The sequence below is a fragment of the Elephas maximus genome, chromosome 13 (assembly GCF_024166365.1).
Source record: "Elephas maximus indicus isolate mEleMax1 chromosome 13, mEleMax1 primary haplotype, whole genome shotgun sequence".
NCBI lineage: Eukaryota > Metazoa > Chordata > Mammalia > Proboscidea > Elephantidae > Elephas > Elephas maximus.
This window is the reverse complement of record NC_064831.1, coordinates 94,185,176-94,208,267: the sequence shown is the minus strand read 5'-3', so window position 1 is coordinate 94,208,267 and position 23,092 is coordinate 94,185,176. Positions and strand designations below refer to the sequence as shown.

Below are 23,092 nucleotides of genomic sequence, written 5' to 3'. Positions count from 1 at the left end.
AGAAAAAATACTATGAAGATATACAAAGATAATCCAGAAAGATACAATCTTAATTGTTTTAGGAAGCATATTCATATAACCAAAAAAAAAACCCAAACCCACTCCCAACGAGACAATTCCGACTCATGGCAACCCCACAGGACACAGAAGAACTGCCCCATAGAGTTTCCAAAGAGCGCCTATTAGATTCAAACTGCCGACCTTTTGGTTAGCAGCCATAGCTCTTAACCACTACACCACCAAGGTTTCCACATATTTACATACTCACAGGAAAAAAAGATTGGTTATTTCAGAGCAGTGTATTTTCTTTTTTGTATTTCTGCATATATTCTCCAAAAAAATACATAAATTTTGCAATCTATGAAAAGCAGTAAATGCCATTTTTGGAAAACAGAACAAGGAGAACTGATCTATGCTGCTGTACTGGTTACTCTTGTGTACGCTCAATGACTGGAAGGGCAGGGCACCTCGGGGACGCCGGTAAGGTTCTTCCTTGACCTGGGTGCTGGGTACACATGTGTACTCCCTTTGATACACTTATGATTTGCTTACTTCAACGGACAGCGAAACCTGTGAGATGAAACTCAGTGGGACTGTGCTCTTTGCCCAGGTCTCGCAAGTTTTCCACCTTTGACAGGGTGCAGTCTTGACACTTTTCTGTCACCAGTTGTAGCAGAAAATACTTGAGTTTTCCTTCTAACAGGTTTCTGCCTTACACGAGTCCCAGCTTTCACAAATTTTACTGTATCGTGTTGCAAAAAGTCCACAATAAAAGAAACTGACAGTAAATTCCTATAAGTGACTTGACCGCAATGGACTGAAAAATCAAATATGCTTCCATCCATTGTTTATAAAGTGATTTTGAAAAACGGTAAGTACTAGTAGAACTCATGATTTTGAAAACTCGCACACAAAGGGAAGAATCAAGCATTTATGCTGCCTTTTCTATACAAAAAGTACTGCTGGGTAACCAATTAGTACATGAAAGGGCATTTCTCAGACATATTCTGACTAATAAAGAAGCACTAATAGACTATCACCACTTTGCAATATCTAGTGAAGAAAGAGAGTACCTAGGTGGTACAAAGGGTAAGTGGTTGACTGCTAACTGAAAGGCTGGTGGTTTGAGTCACCCAGAGGCGCCTCGGAAGAAAGGCCTGGTGACCTACTTCTAACAAATCAGCCATTGAAAACCCCATGGAGCACAGTTTTAAACTCTGACACACACAGAATTGTTTTGAGTCTGAATCCACTTGATGGCAACTTGTTTGGTTTGGGTTTGTGTGGTGCAAACGGTTAACATGCTCAGCTACTAACTGAAAGGTTGGCGGTTCAAGTCCACCCAGAGGCACTGTGAAAACCTACTCCCGAAAGATTAGCCAATGAAAACCCTATGGTGCACAGTTCTACTCTAACACACATCAGGTTGCCATTAGTTGGAGTTGACAGGATGACAATGGCAAAGGGAATTAAGCCACTGATCATCAATGGCTGCTAGCATCATTAAAAAACAAAAACCCTTGGATATCACAAGCATTCTGACAAAAGACCATAATACCCCTTATGAAGTAGTCTTGTTTAAAAAAAAAAAAAATTAAATTTGAATCTCATCAACCCTCTAGATCTGTGCAGTCCAACATGGTAGCCACCAGACACATGTGGCTACCGAGCACTTAAAACGTGGCTAGTCCAAATCGAGATGTGCTACATGCGTAAAGGAGCCCTGGTGGTACAGCAGTTAAGTATTTGGCTGCTAACCAAAAGGTCAGCAGTTCGAATCCACCAGTCGCTCCCTGAAAAGCCTATGGAGCAGCTCTACTCTGTCCTATAGGGTCAATATGAGTCGAATCGACTCGACAGCAATGGGTATATATGTAATAAATCGAAAAAAAGACTGAAGTTGTCAAGGATTTCATTTTACCTGGATCCACAAACAATGCCCATGGAAAAGACCTCTTTAAAGTGTTAAAAAGCAAAGACGTTACCTTGAAGACTACAGTATGCCTGACCCAAGTCATAGTGTTGTTGTTTTTTTATTCTACATTAGATGAAGGTTTACAAACTAGTTTCTCATTAAACAGTCACTACACATATCGTTTTATGACACTGGCTAACAACTGCACAACATGTCAACACTCTCCCTTCTCGATCTTGGGTTCCCTATTACCAGCTTTCCTGTCCCCTCCTGCCTTCTAGTCCTTGCCCCGGGCTGGTGTGCCCATTCAACCTCGTTTTGTTTTATGGGCCTGTCTAATCTTTGACTGAAGGGTGAACTTCAAGAGTGACTTCATTACTGAGCTAAAAGGGTGACCGGGGGCCATACAACAGCAATCACTTGTATGGTTTACTTACTTACTGTTCTAAGTACTTCACATATTCTGATTTATTTAATCCTCACAACAGCCCTATAATGTAGGCACTATCATCATCCAATTTTACAGACATAAAAACTGAGGCACAAAGAGGTTAAGTGATTTGCCCAAAGCCACACATCTATTAAATGGTGTAGTGGAATTTAATGCCAGGCAAACTGGCTCCGGAGTCCATGTGACTAACCACTACCCCACCCTCACTGTCACCTCTGAGGTGTCTTAGCAGTTTGTCATATGCCAGACAGGGGTCACAGGTCATGTGCTTTCAAAGTTCACAAGACATCCTGCAAGTCCTGATAACTCAAAGATATAACTCCTTATGTCCTATTTTGGATGTTTTTGTCATCTTCCTCATCATCTTTGCTAATAGTGGCGGGATCTATCACTTGATCTAAGTCGTCTGTTGTAATGAAGGAATCAAAGAAATTTTCCATCACAGGAGGAAAAGCCTTTGGGTCAGCCACAAAGGGGAGCCAGGCTCCTCCCAAAGCTAGGACCTGCTGTCTCAACTGCTTCTTTTCTGTAACTTCCTCATGATGTATTTTTCCCCCATTTTTTCCACTTGGGTATTATTTGTGCTGAAGGAGGCCAAGTGACGCAATTGTTAAGCACGTGGCTGCTAACGAAAATGTTGGTGGTTCAAACCCACCCAGCCACGCCATGCAAAAAAGACCTAGTGATCTGCTCCCATAAAGATTACAGCCTAGGAAATCCTATGGGACAGTTCTACTCTGCCACATGGGGTTGCCATGAGTCAGAATCGACTTGATGGCACACAGCAACAACAAGCTGTGCTATTATTTTCCATTTAACTTTTACAAAGTGATAGTTGCTTTCCTGTCACGGTTTTCCAATGGCCGCTAGACAAGGAATAAGGAAGACGGAAGAACTGACGCCTTTGAATTACGGTGTTGGTGAAGGATACTGAATATAGTATGGACTGTCAAAGGAACGAATAAATTTTCTTGGAAGAAGTACAACCAGAATGCTCCTTAGAAGCAAGGACGGCGAGATTACATCTCACATACTTTGGGAAATGTTATCAGGAGGGATCAGTCTTCTTAGAAGGACATCATGCATGGTAGACAGTCAATGAAAAACAGGAAGACCCTCAACGAGATGGACTGACACAGGAGCTACAACAACGGGCTCAAGCATAACAAGGGCAGTGCAGGACCAGGCAGTGTTCCGCTCTTTTGCACACAGGGTCACTATGAGTCGTTGGAGCTGACCTGAGGGCACCTAACAGCAACATATGTGTAAAATAAACGTGGAATTTCAATAACCTAGCATGGAAAAAAAAGAATATAAAAATATCTCGTTTATCATTTCTATATTATTACATGATAAAATGGTAATATTTTAGATATATGGGCTAAATAAAATATTAAAACTAATTTCATTTGTTTCTTTTTACCTTCTTAATGTGGCTACTAGAAAATTTTAAATTACATGTGTAGCTCAAAGGGTATTTCTATTAGAAAAGACCTGCTCTAGATCTAACTACCAATTTACAGGAAATAAAGAGGGCGGACAAACACTGTAACCACCACACAGATCCAAGTAGCAAAGTCCAGACTCTGAGAAATTCTATAGGACAAACGATCCTGTGCCTTCAACCAATAAAACTGCAAGGTGGAAAGTGAGGAAGAGGGCAAGGGAAGGGGGGAGGGAGGGAGAGAGAGGAAGGAGGGCTGAGAAAGCAGAGGGAGAGAGAGATATGGGGGAACCCTAGACTTCCAGGAGACTTAAGAGATTTGTAAAGCAATCACAGTGGGAGCACCTTATTTATAAGTACCCTGTTTAAAAAACAATAAGCCTATTTAAAAAGGAGTTGATATATAAGACAATCAAGAATTTGAATACCAACTAAACATTGTATTTAGAATTTATTTTTTAAAGTGTGATAATGGCAATGCGGTTTTATGTTTTAAAAAGTTCTCAACTTTAAGAGACATATACTCAAACATTAACTGATGAAAGATGTGACTGGCATTTGCTTCAAACTACTGAGGGAAGGAGGATACAACGGGCAGGAATACAGATGACCCAACTGACCATGGTCGGTAACTGCACTGGGTGATAGTAACATGTAGTTGTTGTTAGAGGCCTTCAAGTTGGCCCCCAACTCATGGCACCCCATGCACGTTGGGATCATACTCCTGTGACCCACAGGGTTTTCAGTGGCTGACCTGCTGAAGTAGATCACCAGACCTTTCTTTCCTGGTCTGTTTTAACCTAGAAGCTCTGACAAAACCTGCCGAGCATCATAACAAACGCAAGCCTTCCACTGACAGACGGGGTGGTGGCTGCGCTTGAGGTGCATCAGCCCGGAATCAAACCTGGGTCTTCAGCATGAAGGTGAGGACTCCACCTAAGGATTTGTCATATTTGTCATCTACTTTCATATGAACTTTTCCCATGGTAAAAACGTTTTAAGAAAAAGAAGACTAAAAAAGAAAAGGAAAAGGAGATAACTTGAGGGGACCAGAAATTAATTACTGACCTAGGAAAGACTCAAATTAAGAATGCTGCTGCTATGGTGCCAGGCCTCAGCCAAATTCCATGGCCTGGCTGCTCCAGCTACTGCCCCTTCTTTCAGAAAAGTAAGAAATAAGCAGCTAGGCCTGGAGATGCATTAGTACCTACTAGGAGTTCGTAGGCTAAATCTAAGCTGGTCCAATGTTACCAGTTCGTTAATAACCAAGCAAAAAAATGGAATTCTGATCTAATCAAATAACCAGTAGACAAATAAACATAAGTTATTATAACTGCTATATGGGGAAAGCATGAGAAATTACATAAGCTTAAACCAGAGGTCTGCTTTAGTTTCTAGGCTGAGAGCAAGGTTCTTAGGGAAAGATCCTTGGGTTCAGTTCTAAAGGAAAGGAAAATGTGCTAGGTGAATGACGGACGGAGATGAAGAAAGCTTTTCAGGCAGAGAACAAAGAGGAGAAAGAGGCAAGGTGAAGTTCGAGGGTTAAATCAAACCCATTGTTGTTGACTCATTCCAACTCATAGCAACCCTAGAGGACAGAGTAGAACTGCCTCACAGAGTTTCCCAGGAGCAGCTGGTACATTCGAACAGCCGATCTTTTGGTTAGCAGCCATAGCACTTAACCACTATGCCACTGGGGTTTCTGTTAAGAGAGGCAGGCAGGGCCAAATAACCCAGTAGGATTTTATGGATCATACCAAGGATTTTGGTCTTTTACCTATAAAGGCAATGAGAAGCCCACAAATTTTCAGATGAAGGTGTGTGTGTGCGCTTGGGGGGCAGCGGGGTGGTGAGTGGGGGGAACTAATCAAACTTAGATTTTGAAAAGATCATTTTAGAAAAACAGACTGTAAGGAGAAGAGGGGGTATGATACTATCTAAAACCAAAGTAAAACAAAAAACCCCCAGACAAAAAAACCAAACCAACTGCCATGGAGTCAATTCTGACTCACAGAGAACCCCCATGTGTTACAGAACAGAACTGCCCTCTGTAGGGTGTTCAAGGCTGTGACTTTTCAGAAGTAATTACCATATGACCAAGAAATTCCACTTCTAGCGATATACCCAAGAGACTTGAAAGCAGGGACTCTGACACCTGTACACCAATATTCATTGCAGCATTATTCACAACAGCCAAAAGGTAGAAACAACCCAAGAGTCCATCAACGGATGGATGGATAAACAAAATGTGGTGTATACACACTGGAAACCCTGGTGGAGTAGTGGTTAAGTGCTACGGCTACTATCCAAAAGCTTGGCAGTTCAAAATCGCCAGGCGCTCCTTTGAAACTCTACAGGGCAGTTCTACTCTGTCTTACAGGGTTGCTATGAGTCAGAATTGACTCGACGGCACTGGGTTTGGTCTGGTTTTGGTTTGGAATGTTGCTGTTGTTGCTGGCTGCCGTCAAGTTGATTCCAACTCGCAGTGACCCCACGTGACAGAACACAACTGCCCCACAGTCTCCTTGGCTGTAATCTTTACGGAAGCAGATCACCAGGTCTTTCTCCCATGGAGCTACTAATGGGTTCAAACCACTAACCTTTCGGTTAGCAGCCCAGCACTTTACTCCTGCAATACCAGCCATAAAGAGAAACGAAGTTCTGGTACATGCTACGGGATAGATGACCCTTGAAAACATGCTGAGTGAAATCAGTCAGACGAAAAAGGATAAATATTATATAATCTCACTTATAGCAAGTATCTAGACTAGGTAAATACACAGAAACCAAAGCTTACTACTGGTTACCCAGAGCTGGGGGAGGAAGGAATGGGAGGAGTTCCTGCCGAAGGGCCGCTGCGTTTCTGTTCAGGGTGACACAGAACGTTTGGAAATAGAGGTGATGCTTGTACAACGTGGTAAATGTCACTAATGCACTGGATTGTACACTTAAAAATGGGCGAAACGGCAAACTTTTTGTTATATTATTCTAACACAATAAAAAAAAAATTAAGAGATCCACCAATGGGAAAATACATCTACATTATGATCAACTGGCTTATAACCAGAAAATATGAAGCAAACCAATATGAAAACAATAACCCCAAAGAAAAGCAAAGCAACTACTTGAACAGGCACTTTTCAAGAGAGGAAACCCAAATGGCAATAAATATGAAAAGCTCCTCAACAACTTCATCTCACCAAACAAATGCAAATCAAAACTACGATAAAACTAAAAAAAAAAAAAAAGTAGAAAGGAGACAGGGAGTAAAGGAGGGAGGAAGAGAGGAGAGGAAGAACAGGAAAAGAAGGGGGAGAAGGAAGAAAATGAGAGGGAAGGGAGGAGAAGAGAGAATGATCTGGAAAAAGACGGTGTCATTAGAAGAGTCACAACGTGTACATCTCGCGATCAGGGTACCAGCCACCTTAGGGAAGGCAGGGCGGTACCTGGAAGAGGCAAGGTGGGGGGAGCTCTGAGGAGCTGCCAATATCCTATTCTTTGACCTAGGTAATGATTACATGGGTGTTTACTTTATAATAATTCAATAATGTACACTTGTTTTATGTATTTTTACACAGGTGGTATATTTCACAATAAAAAGGGTGTTAAAATTTAAATTAGCTGGCAACACTTAAGTCAGGGTAATTTATGTAAGTCCAGATTTGCAACTTGTTTGGAAAAACTGGAAGATCTGGCCCGCCTTCCTCTATGAAGACAGTCAGCTGGAGCTGACTGAATCACTACTTCCTTTAGGCCAACCTGCACTCTGGCTTTTCTTCTCCACCTGCTCTTCCAGCATTCATGATTCATGCTACTTGTCTGGTTTAAGACTCACCTAACGTCATTCCATACTCATTTCCTTTACACAAATTTAAAACAGGAACATACACGTGTTATGAAATGTATAGGCACATGTGCCATTAGCGATAGTAAAAACATTTAACCTAAAATTCGTCATCTGTAAAACAGAGATAAGAGTAGCATTTAACAGAGTTATGAAGACTGAATAAAATAATGCACGTAAGACATTTAGCTCAAGCCTATCACAGAGTCAGCAAGCACACAATATTAGACTTACAACTAGAATGTCGATCTACTTGTCAAGGCCACTGTCTTCTGCTCATTTCATAGGCTACTCTGCATCAAAATATGATTAGTGTACTTCTGTTTAAGGTAATACTGCAACAATTGCCACTGGTTTAAAAAAAAAAAAAAAAAAAAACCAGTTAAGAAAATCTCCGAAGTTCCTTTACATGACAATCCTGGGAAAGACTTCCTACAATTATACTTTGAAAGGCAGACTTGTTTTTACTAGGTTCTGTCAAAAACACTCCTCCTGACCATGGCTTTTAGTGGTCTCACAGGTAAACGGGTATCTTCCAAAACACACTTTAAACTGATGGACTTAAGACCTTAGTCATAAAATATTCTCAAAAATAAGCCTGACTTGACTTTCAAAGGTAAACATCGTAGGAACACCAAAAGCAGCTAACTACCTCTCACACCATTGTTAGTACTCCAACGGCTAATACATTTATTTAATTCTTATTCCTCAGATAGACAATATATTTCTTCCAAAAGGCACTAAAGTCTAATTCAAACTATCTTTACCCCAAAGCCAATTTGATAATAAGCCCACTGATATTTCTCAAGATCATATCTTCATATAATGGAATACTATGAATTTCACAAATATAATAATGAAACAAAGAATTAGTTACCCACAACATGGATCATTTAACAAACAGTGCTGAGCAAAAGAAGCCATACGTAACAGGACCCACACTGAAGAGTCTGTTCATGTAAAAGTTAGAGACAGGCAAAACTGCAGCGTTTATGGAATGCAAAATTAGGTGGTGAAATTATGAAAAAAAAGCTGGAAAGGAACACCATAGAAGACAAGGTAGTTGTAATCTTTGGGAAAAGGAGGTGATAAGTGCTAGAATAGGCACATCAGGGATTCTCGCACTTATCATCACGTATTTCATTTATGTCTACCTACACCATCAAAATGCTCCATCAGTACAGGGAGTTTGTTCCCTGCTCACAACTCCTAGAACAGTGCCTGGTACCTACTGGGTATGGGAAAAGTATCTGCTGAGTGTAGAATACCATTAAAAAAAATACAAACTGTTACATTTCTCAGCTAGTTAGGCCCTAAATACAACAGTAACAGCTAAGTATAAGGTCCATTTTCTATGTTAGTGCATTCAAGAAGTTCTAAGTATGTATGAAAATGCCACTTATTTTATAATTTTTAATCTTTTTCTCCTATTGAGATACAGCAAACACAGGCAAAAACACCTAAATATGGATATATCTAGATTCTATTCAAACACACACACAAACAAAATTTAAGGAAATAATGCAGAAACTCCATGCTACAGTAAGCCCAGGCTCTAGATACGACTCCACTATCTCCCCCAACCAGGAAAGCTTACCGGAAAGCTGTATTACAGGATGGCCAAAAATCTGCTCATCTTTATTTTTTAAGAGTGAACACTGGGTTTTTAAACAACAAATTACACATTTCGCAATTGATCGGTATAGTGTAGAGCAGCTGAGAACTATAAACTTGTAGAAAATAGGGACCCAAAACAAAATGCTGAGCTAACAGAAAGAACTAGTCATTACTGGAATCCTCCTGAATTTTAGAATTATGTACTGAATTAGTAAGGCTAATCTTAAACTAATACTCAAACCAAAAAGAAAAAGCCAAACCTGTTGTTGAGTTGATTCTGACTCATAGCAACCGTGCAGGAAAGAGTAGAACTGCCCTGGTTTCCAAGGAGCGCGTGGTAGATTCGAACTGCCAACCCCCTGGTTAGCAGTTGTAGCTTTTAACCACTACACCACCAGGGTTTCCAATTAATACTCAGTTATCAGAAATAATTGTACAAATCCCAGAGATACTAGTAACAATTCTAAAGGTGTGAAAATTCCTAAGATAACCAAGAAGCAAAATGAACTTTTTGCTCTTGGGGAATGTGTACTATTTTAAATAAAACAATTTCAGTATCTCTAAAACACATTTTTTATTAGGCACATGCTAATCTTACCTTCCTAATTAGTATCCATATAAAGTATTAACTTCTGTTCTCACCTCCCTTCTGGGCATGATATCTAGAATGATTGAGGCCATGTATCTGTCAACTCACTTCCCAGTATTCTGCTAGCAGTTAAGTTGTTCTGATATATAGCTGATACGTATTTCTAACACATACTAATAAAAATTCATCTTTGGATCTATCCCTCGAGATTCAGTATTTAATGCGCACTTTATACTTATCACATACATATTTAGTATATTTAATGCAGATATATCAATGTTTTGTTATTAAATCTTCAAATGGTATGTTTTATGTTATGAATTTTGGCAACACCAGTATTTTCATCATCAAAAGCTGCTCTTATGTTATAGTCGATCATACAGAATCTGTTTATTTTCATACATTTTAGAATATAAAATGAAATTCCCTAACCATGTGATCCCCACAAACTTATTATGATTAAGAATTTATCTGTTTTAGAAGGAACGGAAATAAAGCACCTAGCTAACCCATAAACAAGCAACCTGAAGCCACTCTTCTCTGCAATAAATAAATAAAGAAGCACTCTAGGTCAAAGATAGCAAAAGGCCTATTTTTTATTGCCAGCTTATATTGGAAATACTGATCTTAAACACATGAGCCAATTTTAAATTACCTTAAACATCTGTAAACTATCCTAATGTCTACTATTTGCTACAAGGTTAAAAGTTGTTAAAATAATCAAGATTTTTTTCCCTAAAATTGCCTTTGGAAAAAACCAAAGATGCAAGGCAAGTTTCTTTTAAATACTTCAGGAGTATACCAGACACAAACAACTGTCTTTTAAACTTATTTACTATTTGATCAAAAATGTTTGCTAATAAAAAATAACTCTGCTCATTCTACTAACTTTTCTTCAGCCACCTCAACTGTCAGCCAGCACTGGGCGCTACGTGCGTGGCCATGTGAGTGGGTCTGGAACGCGCTGTTACTGAGCGCCCTGCACCGCACAGGAACTTACAGCCTGACTCACGGTCTTTCAGTAGACTGCATTTTACCATGTCAGGGCTATGTCAAGGAACAGGATTAAGTTTCCAACTTTTTCACCAAAACTATATTTTTTAAGACATTTTTCCTTTAACAACGTGTTGATTTATACTTTTTTATTCTTAGAACTGTTTTATTTTTAGGACTGTACTGAGAGGTTTACATTTGGTCTCTAAATAGAAAAAAGATTAAAGAGCAAGTAAAAGTCAGAGTCAGTACATTGTTTCCAGGATTGGAAAAAAAAAAAAAAAAATGAACAAAACCACTGTAATCTTTTTCCTTCAAACCAAACAGGAAAACAGTGCTCTATATACTGCACGACAGTCCTCAAAGCCACAGCTGAGTCTCATCCTCCTTTTGTTGGTGTGGATGGCTGACCTTGTCCTCCCTGATGAAAACTGTATTAGCACTTACTGACAGCCATCAATGAGCAGCATAAGACTTCCTTAAACATGAAATAAAATGTACTTCTTGTCTTTAAAGTCCTAACATAAAAACGTAAGTATTAAAAAAAGAAAAAAGGATCTTTCCTAACACTGTAGTCAAATCTGTGTGACTACACAACCTGGGAGAAAAAACTCTGTATATATTCACAAAGTAACTGTCTTATTATGTGGCTGTCCTAAAACAAGCTTCAAAGTCCTAAAATGTAGTTAGGATTATGAGCCAACTACACAAATTCAAGGTTTAACCATGAGTGTCTGAAATGCCAAATATGCTAACATAAAAATTAAAAGCCATCACCTAAAATACTATAAATGCATTTCTAATGAAAAATAAGTATTGTACAAACTTAGCAGGCCCAGAAAAACAGTACTATAGTGAGGCTCATTAAAAGTTGCCTAAGATAGTCAAGTGAACTCTCATACAGCATAGTAAGTTCCTATTTTACTTTTAAAATAATATGGAACAACCATGCATTGGTAAGAGAGCACCCAAATTAAAAGCTATATTAAAACAGCCACTAACAGAACAAAATCAATCTAAAATCATTGATTTTTGTAATTAATTTTAACTTTCAAATGGTTCTGCTAGTAAGTCCACTGCTGTGCCTCACTTGGTAGGATAAATCTACTCCTGAAAAGTTGTATAAATAACTTTCATACTAACTTACATTATAATTTGAGATAACCACAGGAGAAAAAAAATACCGTCCCACAAGACATAACGAAAACGTTCAAGTATGCAGCAAAACCTAGTAAGCCTACATAACAGTACAATCTTAAATTAGATTTTATTGCTTCCTCCAAGTGGAATGTTTTGAAAATCCAAGCTTTCCACTTTTGAATAATTTGGTGTCAGAGGACACTAAATAAACCAAATTCCCTTTACAAATTCTTTACACATGTATGAGTCTTTTCCTTTACTGCTTGTTAAGTTAGTGACCTACACAGAAGTCCTTTCCGACCTAAGTACATTTTTTAAAAACTCTACATTTTCTTCCAATATTTTATATGCTTTTTCAAACATTTAGATTTATTCCATTTGAAATCTGCCTATGGCCTGAGGCAGAAAACTAACATTTTAAAAAATGGATAGCCAACAGTCACAGCCCAGTGCTACTTACCCATCCTTTCCCCAATAATCTATAATGTTATTTTTATCATATATTTGTAGTTTCCCCTCTCACTAGTTAACTTAGGAAAATTATTTTATCTCTCTGCACTTCACTTTCCTGTCCAAAAAGTAGGGTTACCAGCAGTGCTGACTTCAGAGGGTTACTCTGAGGCTAAGTGAGTTAAGTCGCGTGAAGCACTACACTAAACCTACACTAAGAGCCTCCAAACACACGCACGTGCCTGGACGCCGTGGCTCCACTGTATACCTACTCCTGAACTGATGTACTCCTTTCAATTACTTTAGCTTTACAACACATTCCATTCTTTGATAGGGCCTTCTTTTGCCAAAATTTCTTGGCTATCATCACGCACTTATTAGATAAACTTTTTAATCAATACGTTGAGTTTTCTACAACAGCGCACTATAATTCTATTCGCAACTGCATTACCTGTATATGCCAACTCGTGGAAAACTGGTATGCTCTGCAACATTCACTCCCCTCATGCAGAAAATACAGTCTCATCTCATTTATTCAAATTTTAAGTCCTTCATTAAAATTCAAATAATTAATCAACATATTTATTCCTAAATATGTTCTTGGAGATATACATAACATATATCTCATAATTTTAAACACACACACCCTTTCCCTCAGTAATTCCATTTTGAAGGACATACAGTCATAAAAATACAGATATAAAAACATAAGGCTACTTATTACAATAGCAATATCCTGAAAACAGCTTTAATGTCTACCAATAAGGTAATGATTATCTAAAATGTAGCATATTCATGGGATGGAATATTAAAAAGCTGCAAAATTAATGGGTCCTTTAAAAAAAAATTGGGGTTGGAGGGTAATAAAAGAAGCATGGAAGTGTGGAGAACAGAGCCTGGCTCTTAGCATTTTAATAACCTTAAAAAATTAAATGTCACTTAGAAAAACAGTGGTTAAGAATTATTTTATCTCACCTTATTTATGGGCTGCCTTACTCTACGTAAGATTTCAAAGTGGTCTTCCATAGTACAGCATTTAAAAAAATAAATTTTCAACTTGTACTTTACTAGTGTAAAAATTTTAAGAATGCAAACGCCCCTACAACACAGTATTTAACTGGAGCCGCTTTCTAATACGCCACAAAATTGGAATACCCCATCGACTCGCCCGCAGGGTGTTTGGAGGAGGTCATTCATGAAGCACTCCTCCCAAAATCATCTCCCTGCGGTAAGCTACCGAAAATCTTCTCTGCATACTTTAAATAATCTTTTGAAGTGTGCTGTCTTGCCTATCAAGTACCAGAGATCATACTTCAGGAACAAACTGACACTATGTGCAACATGGAAAAAAAAGCCTTTCCCATACGAAAAGCCGCTCCAGAAAAATGCGTGCTTATTTGAAAATCAAAGCAAAATCTTGCCTTCTATTCCAAACCTCTGGATCAAGTGTTATCTTTTGATTGTTCTTCATCAATGCAATTTCAAAAGAGTACAAAATCATTTTTTTTTTTATTAAATGCCATACTCCTTAAAAGACTACTCAGCCCGGAATGTAACCGCTAACTTCTGCCAGCCCGAAGTCCTCGCAGGGCTCAGAAGCTCCGAGGCCATATGATAACCTGCTCCCAGATGCTACGAACCGGTTTTAAAAAGCGAAGATTCTCACTCTTCAACATTTACGTGTTCTTGTAACTGGTGCTACTTTATAATCAAAAAGATTAAACTGTACAAAAGGGAAGGAGGATTCTCTTGTAATTCATCATAAATCGAAATGACTTTCAGGAGTTGAAGCTTTTTAGTAATGCACAAGTTGGTGTCAAACGACATAATACATCAAGGCACATGGAAAAACTGACAAATTACTTTTTTTTTTTTTTTGCTAAACGCACGGGTCTTTGCTAAATCTGTGTTAAGAGTTCATTTTACTGTCCGTTTGTTGGTGTACTTTCTATTACTTTTAAAGTTTAATTCAAATTAAATTATTAAAAAGAGTCAAGGGTTTAGTTTTTTCAAAGTTACACCTTAAATAAACAACAAGCTGAGTGTTTTGCTGTCTCAAAGCCTTATCGCAGAGCGCAGTGACCTCAGACCGAAACCACGCGGTTTCGCCGGGACCAACCGCTTCTGCGGCGGCGGCAGCTACCGGCCTCCCGAACGGCCACGGGCCCGACCCGGCCCCCGGCGGCCCACCCGGCGCCGCTCTCCCAGCGCGGGACCTGTTGCGCGTCCCGCCCCGCCGGGCACGGTGCGGGCCGCGGGCCGCGGGCCGCGATGCACCTGCCCGGGGCGCGGCTCGGCTCGGCTCTGCCCGGCGCGGCTCGGAGCGCCCCCGGCCCCTCCCCGACCGCGGCCTGCGCGCCGCCTCCGCCACCGGACACCGGCCCGGCCCGACCCGCCTCGGGGGCTCCCCGCCCGGCCCGACCCTCCTCCTCGGGGGCTCCCTGCCCGGCCCGGCCCGGCCCGCCTCGGGGGCTCCCTGCCCGGCCCGACCCGGCCCGCCTCGGGGGCTCCCTGCCCGGCCCGACCCGGCCCGCCTCGGGGGCTCCCTGCCCGGCCCGGCCCGCCTCGGGGGCTCCCTGCCCGGCCCGGCCCGACCCTCCTCCTCGGGGGCTCCCTGCCCGGCCCGGCCCGGCCCGCCTCGGGGGCTCCCCGCCCGGCCCGACCCTCCTCCTCGGGGGCTCCCTGCCCGGCCCGGCCCGGCCCGCCTCGGGGGCTCCCCGCCCGGCCCGACCCTCCTCCTCGGGGGCTCCCTGCCCGGCCCGGCCCGGCCCGCCTCGGGGGCTCCCTGCCCGGCCCGACCCTCCTCCTCGGGGGCTCCCTGCCCGGCCCGGCCCGGCCCGCCTCGGGGGCTCCCCGCCCGGCCCGACCCGCCTCGGGGGCTCCCCGCCCGGCCCGACCACCCCGGGGGCTCCCCGCCCGGCCCGGCCCGACCCTCCTCGGGGCTCCCCGCCCACGCCCGGCCGCCCCCGGGGCCCCGGCCGCCCCCGGCGGGGAGGAGCGCTGGGCCCGCGGCCCGACGCCGGCAGCCGGCAGCCTTAGCCCCGGGCCTGGCCCTGACGGCCGCGGAAAGCACTCACCTTGGCCGCCGCGCCTCTGGCGGACATCTTGTCTGTCTGCCGCGCCGCGCGAGGCTCCGCGGACCCGACACTGCGCGCCGCCCGCCGGCCGGCTCTTCACGCCGCGGCCCAAATAAACATCTCCCGGGAGCGAGCGGGCAGGGGCGGGGGCGGGGGCGGCCGGAGAGGCCCGGCCCAGGGGGAGGGGAGTCGCCGCGGACAAAAGTCCGGGAAGCGCCCGCCCGCCCGCCCGGCTCCTCTCTGCGGGCGCGCCCGGCGCCTCCCCCGGTGCGGCCACCCGCTCGGCCTCCCGAAGCGCTCGCGGTCGAGGCCACGCGGGCCCCCGGCGCACTCCCGGCAGCACCGGGGCTCCTGGCCGCTCCCCGCTGGCGCCCGGGGGCTCCTCGGGAGGCGGCTTCCGCGCTTAACTTCCCAGTAACCGGCCGCCGCGCAGAGACGCGGCGTCGGAGCGCAAAGCCGGGCCGGGAACTCCGGCGGCCACGCAAACTTGCCGGCCCGGCCCACTGAGCATGCGCGAGGCGCGGGGGCGGGGCCGAGGCGGGGGCGGGGCCGAGGCGGGGGCGGGGCCGAGGCCTGGGCGGGGGCGGGGCCTGGGCGGGGCGGGCGGGGCCCGGCTGCCCCGTGTCCGACCCCGCCTCGCGGAAAGAAGACCCCGGTTACCGACGTAACTCGGAAGAGTTTCCGCTGATGTGCGAGTCTTCGTGTTTCCGCTTTTTTTAAATCAAAGGTCCGGCAGAACTTGTCCCCGGGGAGGAAGCCCCTCGGTACAAAAGCTTCTTGTAACAGAGCCCAGTCCACTTTCCAACCAGCCACGCCTGACTGTCCCCACGCCGGCGTTGGCTACAAAGCCTGCATAGCAAATAGCTGACAATTTCCTCCTAACTTGGTGAGTGTCACTGCTCACAGAGGGGTGACCGCATCTTGGGGCGTCGTTGCCCCGCCGAAGGGGGAATGCGCTTTGTAAAGCGCGTCTTGGCTTCATCCCTGAGAAGCTGCAAAGGCGCAGAATCGCTGCTATGGTGCAGGCAGCAGGCTGCCCTAACTAAAAGTGGGAACAAGGGCCTGGGCATTCCTGGGCAGTCTGAGAAACACCCACTCACATAGGGCCCAAGGGGCATCCAAAGACTTTCTCCCACTCATCTAGACAGGGATCTGAAAGGCATATTATTGGCATCAAAATTTGTGAAAGCCATAGTGGTGAGCAAAAGGGTCCAGCTGCTTCCATTTCCAGTCCAAATGGATGTAAAGACAGGTATCCGCGGCGCAATTTCTGTAATGGGCCAGTAAATAAACTTCCCACAATGCTGACCCCCTTGCTAAACACCAAGAAACATGTAAGAAACCATTCTAACCTCATTAACTGACACTTCGTAAAATATGAATCTCCCCAGAAATGTCAAATTTTAGTAACATCAAATGAGATAACATCCCTAAAAGGACCTAAAACAGTGCCACCATAGGTACAGCCAGAAACGGAAGAAAGCATAAACATTAGGTGTTAAACCATGGTTTTCTCTCCAGAACTCAAAAACATGAAAAGATTAAATTTATGTTGAGATATCCATATATCATCATAAATAACATGAAAGGTTCCAAAATAAAGTATCATATATCATGCAACCCAAAGCTATCTGAAGTAGGAAAAAAGCCTTCCACAACCCAAACTCGTATTCCTCCCCCCTTGTTTTTCCTAAATAAAAATGCTTGAAGTCATTTTTATTGTAAAATGTTGTATGTAATTTTCATGTTTGTACAAGCATTATTCTTTTAAGAACTGTGATTAAAATTTTCTCATGCAGAAAGATCATTTTAAAAAACTTTGAAGATACTGCTTTTTATTTTACAAGGTGGCTGTGGAAGACTTTTCACATTGGCTATATTATTCTTACCATTTAATGAAACCCACAATAGTCCTTATCTGCCTAGAGCCAGGTATGGGATCTTTATGGCAGCTAAACTTAGACGCAGTGCCTACAAATGCACTGAGATCTTTCCCTTTTTCATATTTGCCAATTTTGCATCAAGTTTCCCAATGTATAACTTAAGAACTAGATTACAATGATTTGCCAAGGATCCAGTACATCTGAAAACAGTTTTATTTCATTTTACCACCTTCGCCACAGATAAAAAAAAAAAAAAATGAAATCAGGCAGAAATATCTCACCTTGTAACTCCATCCATTGAGGATATTATGCTTTAAAAATTATATTAATACAAATATTTCAATGAAATATTTGAAAGTATAACTTTTAATTTTTTCAATAGGTAGTCATATTTAAATTAAATTGTATAGTGTATGTTTTATGTCTCTCCTGTTCTCTAAAGAACCAAGAAAAAGCTTCATGTGTAAAAATAAACATAAAATACAGTTGTCAGGAATTTAAAACAATCTCTATTCCTATGGTTTATTTTGGGGTAGATGCTTTGACAACAAGTGGAAAGCATAAAACATAATCTCAGAAAATCACTCCTTTAACAATTAAGAGTTTATCCGTCAAGTACCAGAAAAAAAAGAAAGTTAAATTATACCAGAGCTTTAATGCTTACGTATGAATGTAGTCATAGCTCCTCTCGATCAATTAGATGGAAGGAAATACAAGCAAATTAGAAATTCTCATTTAGAGTTAAGGTTTAAGAATCTCTGTGGTTTGAACAGATTTATTTCTGGTTATCTAATGCAAACTAAAGAGGAAACTGAAAAACCGCAACCCTTACAAAGGCAACTTCCTGTGGGATTTTTGGTGTCTGTGGCTCAGAATAGAAAAACACTCTGTGTGCAAAATCCTTTTAAAGGTTACATAGACATTGATTAAAGCAGTCATGATCAAATGAACAACCATATCCATACCCACGTTTTATTTATACCTACTTATGCTTCCTTACAAAAATAACCTTAGAAAGGCAGATACTTATGTTATTTTTGGTAAGAACTGTGGATTTACACATGAAAGGCAAAGGGGAAGTATTAGGACACTTGAGAGGAACATGAGACAACCATGATAATGTCACAGAAAAGAATACGTGCAAAATACTAGAAGTAGGAAAACTTCATCAAAGCCTTGTAACAACAAAAAAGTAAGCAACCCTAATCTTGCTCCTACACCATATCTTTAAAGATTCCTTAAATTGTTCCAGAACGTTCCTCTGCGAATAAAGCCACATAACAATGTTAAATGGGGAAGAGCCTAAAGGCTCATATAGTTTCCTAGATTTCACAGACCAGTACAATTTCAAAAATATATTTTAGGGGTGTAATGTAGGATCACCAACTTTTATTTTATTTTGCAAAGAAAAAAAATACCAAACCCACTGCCATCAAGTCAATTCCAGCTCACAGAGACCATACAGGACAGAGTAGAACTGCCCCGTAGAGTTTCCAAGGAGCACCTGGCAGATTCAAACCGCCAACCTTTTGGTTAGCAGCTGTAGCACCTAACCATTACGCCACCAGGGCTTCCTTGCAGAGAAAAGACATTTAAAAACAAACATTGTATTACTGGTATCTTTTCGTTTTTTTTTTTTTTTAAACCACTTAAAACAAGTCTTTTTTTTTTTTTAATACAGTTTTGAATAGAAGTCTTTCCCAAGAAGAACTCCTCCTTTGGGGCCACCCTTCCTTAGACTGGGATGAGGTGGCGGTTTCTCTTCTTCGGGTCCTAAATGTCACAGTGTCCTTGGCTGGTGCAAACAGTTAACACACCAGGCTGCTAACCAAAAGGTTGGAGGCTCAAGTCCACCCAGAGGTGCTCAGGAGAAAGGCCTAGTGACCTATTTCCAAAAAATCAGCCACCGGAGACCCCGTGGAACACAGTTCTACGCTGACACACGCGGGCTGTCCCGAGTCGATGTCAACTCGACGGCCTCTGGCTTTAAACATCACACGGCCAGGCAGGCTGCAATCTCCATGTGTCCAAGACCCTGAGTCCAGCCCAGCCTCCACTGGGCCAGCAAGCCTTGGACTACTTTCTGCGTAGTCTGCTCCCCAACCTTCACAGCTCCTATTTCCCATCTTCTCTGGCCCCTAGTGACTCTCTGAAGACCTCCTTCTGCAGGACCCCCTACCAGCCCATGTGAACCATCTCTTCTCATAATCCATACAGAAAAACTGATGAATGGCAACTCCCTAAACCTCCTGCTGGCACACTGACAGCCCGCCCCCCCGACCCCCCAGCATCTGCTGCTCTTCCTTCTATTCCTTCCCCTTGTTCCTGGGTGGCAGAAATGATTTGTATTCAACCACTAACCTAAAGGTTGGTTATTTGAACCCCCCCAGTGGCATGCAGAAGAAAGGCCTGGTGACCTGCTTCTGTAAAGATTACACCCAAGAAATCCCTATGGAGCTCAGTTCTACTCTGTAATACATGGGGTCTCCATGAGTCTGAATCAACTCAACACAGTGGATTTCCTCCTTCCCCTGGATGGTGAATCCCATCTGGGGCTTGAACTCCATCATCTTAATCCTCTCTTTAGCTAAAGGATTCAAGCCTCCGTAAGTGTCTCCCATCTACACACAGAAATGAAACCCCTGGCCTATGCAGTGCAGTTATGTAAGCCCACAAGCTCAGAAGGGCCTTACACATGGAGTTGAACAATCTGGAGTTGCTGGCTTGAATTTCTTACTAATTTTACCTTTCAGTTTGTGTTTCCTAAGTGAATTTCAATGGGACAAGGAAGCACACACTGGGGGCCTGCAGCCTGGGCTCATGGTGGTACTGCTTCTCAACATCTCCCAGAGAAGTTCTGGGCAGCTCACACCCAGGTCTCCTGATGCCCCACCAGCAACCACTGCCCTCCTCTGCCCCTGAAGGGATCTGTGTGAGGGGTGGAGTCAGAGGATGGGTCTTAGTACACACATTAGCATCTCTGGCCAGGCACACTCCCAGGCAGGCAGTGTTCTTTCTCCTCTGGCGAGCAGCTGCGTGGAGGCCCAGTCCAGGCAGGGGTGAGACTCACATCCCAACGTGGAGGTTAGATCCTTGGTGAGTGCCATCTGCTGCGGGTTGCAGCAGCTGGCACAAGGCTTGACTTTCCCATACCTCATCCAGGCCAGGGTACATCGGTCCTGCGAGAAAGGGATCCCAGCAAGCCATCAGGGCCAGCACATGTGGGGTGGGGCCCCAGGTCCCTGTGGGGTCTGAACTTGCTGTAATTATCCCCATGCCCCGCAGTGCTCCTCTGGTCAGGGGACAGGATCCTCTCCTTCCCACCTTCCTGTGACTGCTGTGTGTTTGTCTCTTCTGGCCAGCTTGGCTTGTCGCTTCCAGGGACAAACCACAAAAGGTAAATTGTGTCATTTCAGTGATTCCTCGTGCAAGTTAAATGTCCTGATATTTGCATTTAAAGCTGGCATTGCAAAATATAAAGATAAATAGCACATTTCGTGCTACAACTTCAGTTTTAATTTTTGTTTACTTACCAAAACCCATTGCCGTCAAGTCGATTCTGACTCATAGTGACCCTATAGGACAGAGTAGAACTGTCCCATAGAGTTTCCAAGGATATAATCTCTATGGAAGCAAACTGCCACATCTTTCTTGTGGAACAGCTTTAGCCAGTGTACCACCAGGGCTCCTGTATTTCCTTAAACAACATTAAATAACTCGTTGCTATCGAGTAGATTCCCAACTCATAGCAACCCTACAGGACAGGGCAGAACTGCCCCCATAGAGTTTCCAAGGAGTGGCTGGTGGATTCCAGCTGCCGACCTTTTGGTTAGTAGCCTGAGCTCTTAACCACTGCGCCACCAGGGCTCCTTTATTAGAACACCATTAAATCACAAATAAAAAATAGGCAAGATAGAGACCCTGGGGAAAAAAAAGAAAAAGCTTCATATGTATTTTCAACGGCACTTTTTCCTTGCTGTTTGAATAAAGGGCTCCACGTTCCAATTTGCACTGGACCCCACAAATCACATAGCCAGCCCTGAGCCCACATCTCTCTAGATATTATTCTATCAGCTCATGTCAAGCTTCTCAACAGTCGTCTACCACCTGTAGGTCTCTTTGTTGTTCATGGTGCCCAGGTCTTTTGGCATTTTCCCCCCTTTAATTTCACAAGTAATACATAAATACATTACTTCTATAAAATATTCAAGAATAGATATTTTTTTAAAGTCCAACGGTACCACATCTACCCATTCTTCTTACCCATAATACTATTATTTAAACCTAACTAGAAAGTATATTTCCAAGCTGCTTTCGGTGCATTTGCTTACATATACATATAGAAATACACAGACACATCAGGATACATGGTTTTGTGTTGTTTTGACAAATGATAGACTGCACTTACTACTTTGCAATTTATTTTCTTCACCTAATATTCTTAGAGATTAGGCCAAACAATGAAGCTTTACCCTCATCATTTTAAAACCGCTATCTAGTACTCTAGAATATGGACTTATTGTAGTGTGTGTGTGTGTGTGTGTGTGTGTGTGTGTGTATGTGTGTTAAATAAAGTTTTTACTTTCGAGTAATTTTAGCTTTACAGAAAAGTTGCAAAGATAGTACAGACACTTCCTGTATATCCTTCACCCAGCTTCCCCTGATGATAACATCTTGCATAGCTATACTGTATTTGTTAAAAACTAAAAAAGTTACCATTTGTACAACACCATTAAACTAAATTGCATTAAGTTGTGCCAACTTTAACTTTGTAATTTCTCTCGTATTCTTCCAATTCCGCCTCCTTTCCAAATCTTATAACAATTATTTTGGACATATGAATTTTGAGCCTCTAAGATTTCTCCTGAGTTCAGGTTTGTGAACATGCCTATGGATGTAGACAGTATAAGTCACAAAGCCATGGAGAACACCACAGATGGTACGTACACGCTGAGTTTCACGGTTCTTACTGTGTTCACGAAGCTTTGTCTCTCAGGTCAGCTTTGAAAGAAATGCTGTGAGGCATTTTCTGAGCCTCAAACAATAAATGGAGATTAGCCAAAGTCCATCCACCAGTCTTTAGTCCTGAGTCTGCCCTCCCAAACTGGCGGGGAGTACCAAACTAGTTGGATTAAAAAGAAAATGATATATTCCTTAAAAGAAACTAAAGAGTACCCCAAAGTATAATGTTTGGATTTATTTTTACAAGGGGTATATGTGTGTGTGTGTATAACACCTTTATAATAACAGATTTTAAAAAGAATTAAATAATAAACAAAATATAGGTAAGTTAGCAGAACTCCATAAAACATTGCATTTAAGAAGAGGGAAATCCTTTTAATTTTTTAAAATAATTTAAAAAGAGAAAATAAATTTATGCACAGTTTGCTTATATTTGCAAAAAGAAACACTGCAAGAAAAACTAAGAACAAATAAAAATAGTTAGCTACAGGTGGGGGTGGGGACAGAGCGGGAGAATGGCCATGATGATAGACGACTTTTCTAGATGTACCCTGTGATACAGTTTTGATTTTAGAAACAAAATGTTTTATGTATTTAAAACATGAAACAAAATCAAAAAGAAAAAGAACAATCTGTAAAAATGGAAACCAGACTGAAACAAGAAAACTTAATATATATTAAGTCGGTGTCATAACCATACAGAGAAAATGATTATTCCAAGTAACTC

At 42.6% G+C, this 23,092-nt stretch overlaps 1 protein-coding gene across 7 annotated transcripts in view; it reads right to left on the bottom strand.

The window, feature by feature from the left end:
- TJP1 (tight junction protein 1) overlaps positions 1–23,092 on the bottom strand; it is a 314,963-nt gene that overhangs the window by 113,522 nt on the left and 178,349 nt on the right. Inside the window, exon 1 of one of the 7 annotated variants that reach the window (XM_049906009.1) lies at positions 15,521–16,012. The exons of the other annotated variants lie outside the window; for them this stretch is intronic. Within the exon in view, the coding sequence (XP_049761966.1) occupies positions 15,521–15,547 (27 nt within the window). The 5' untranslated portion in view covers positions 15,548–16,012. Of the gene's footprint in view, positions 1–15,520; positions 16,013–23,092 lie in introns of those variants that run through there. 7 annotated transcript variants of the gene reach the window in all.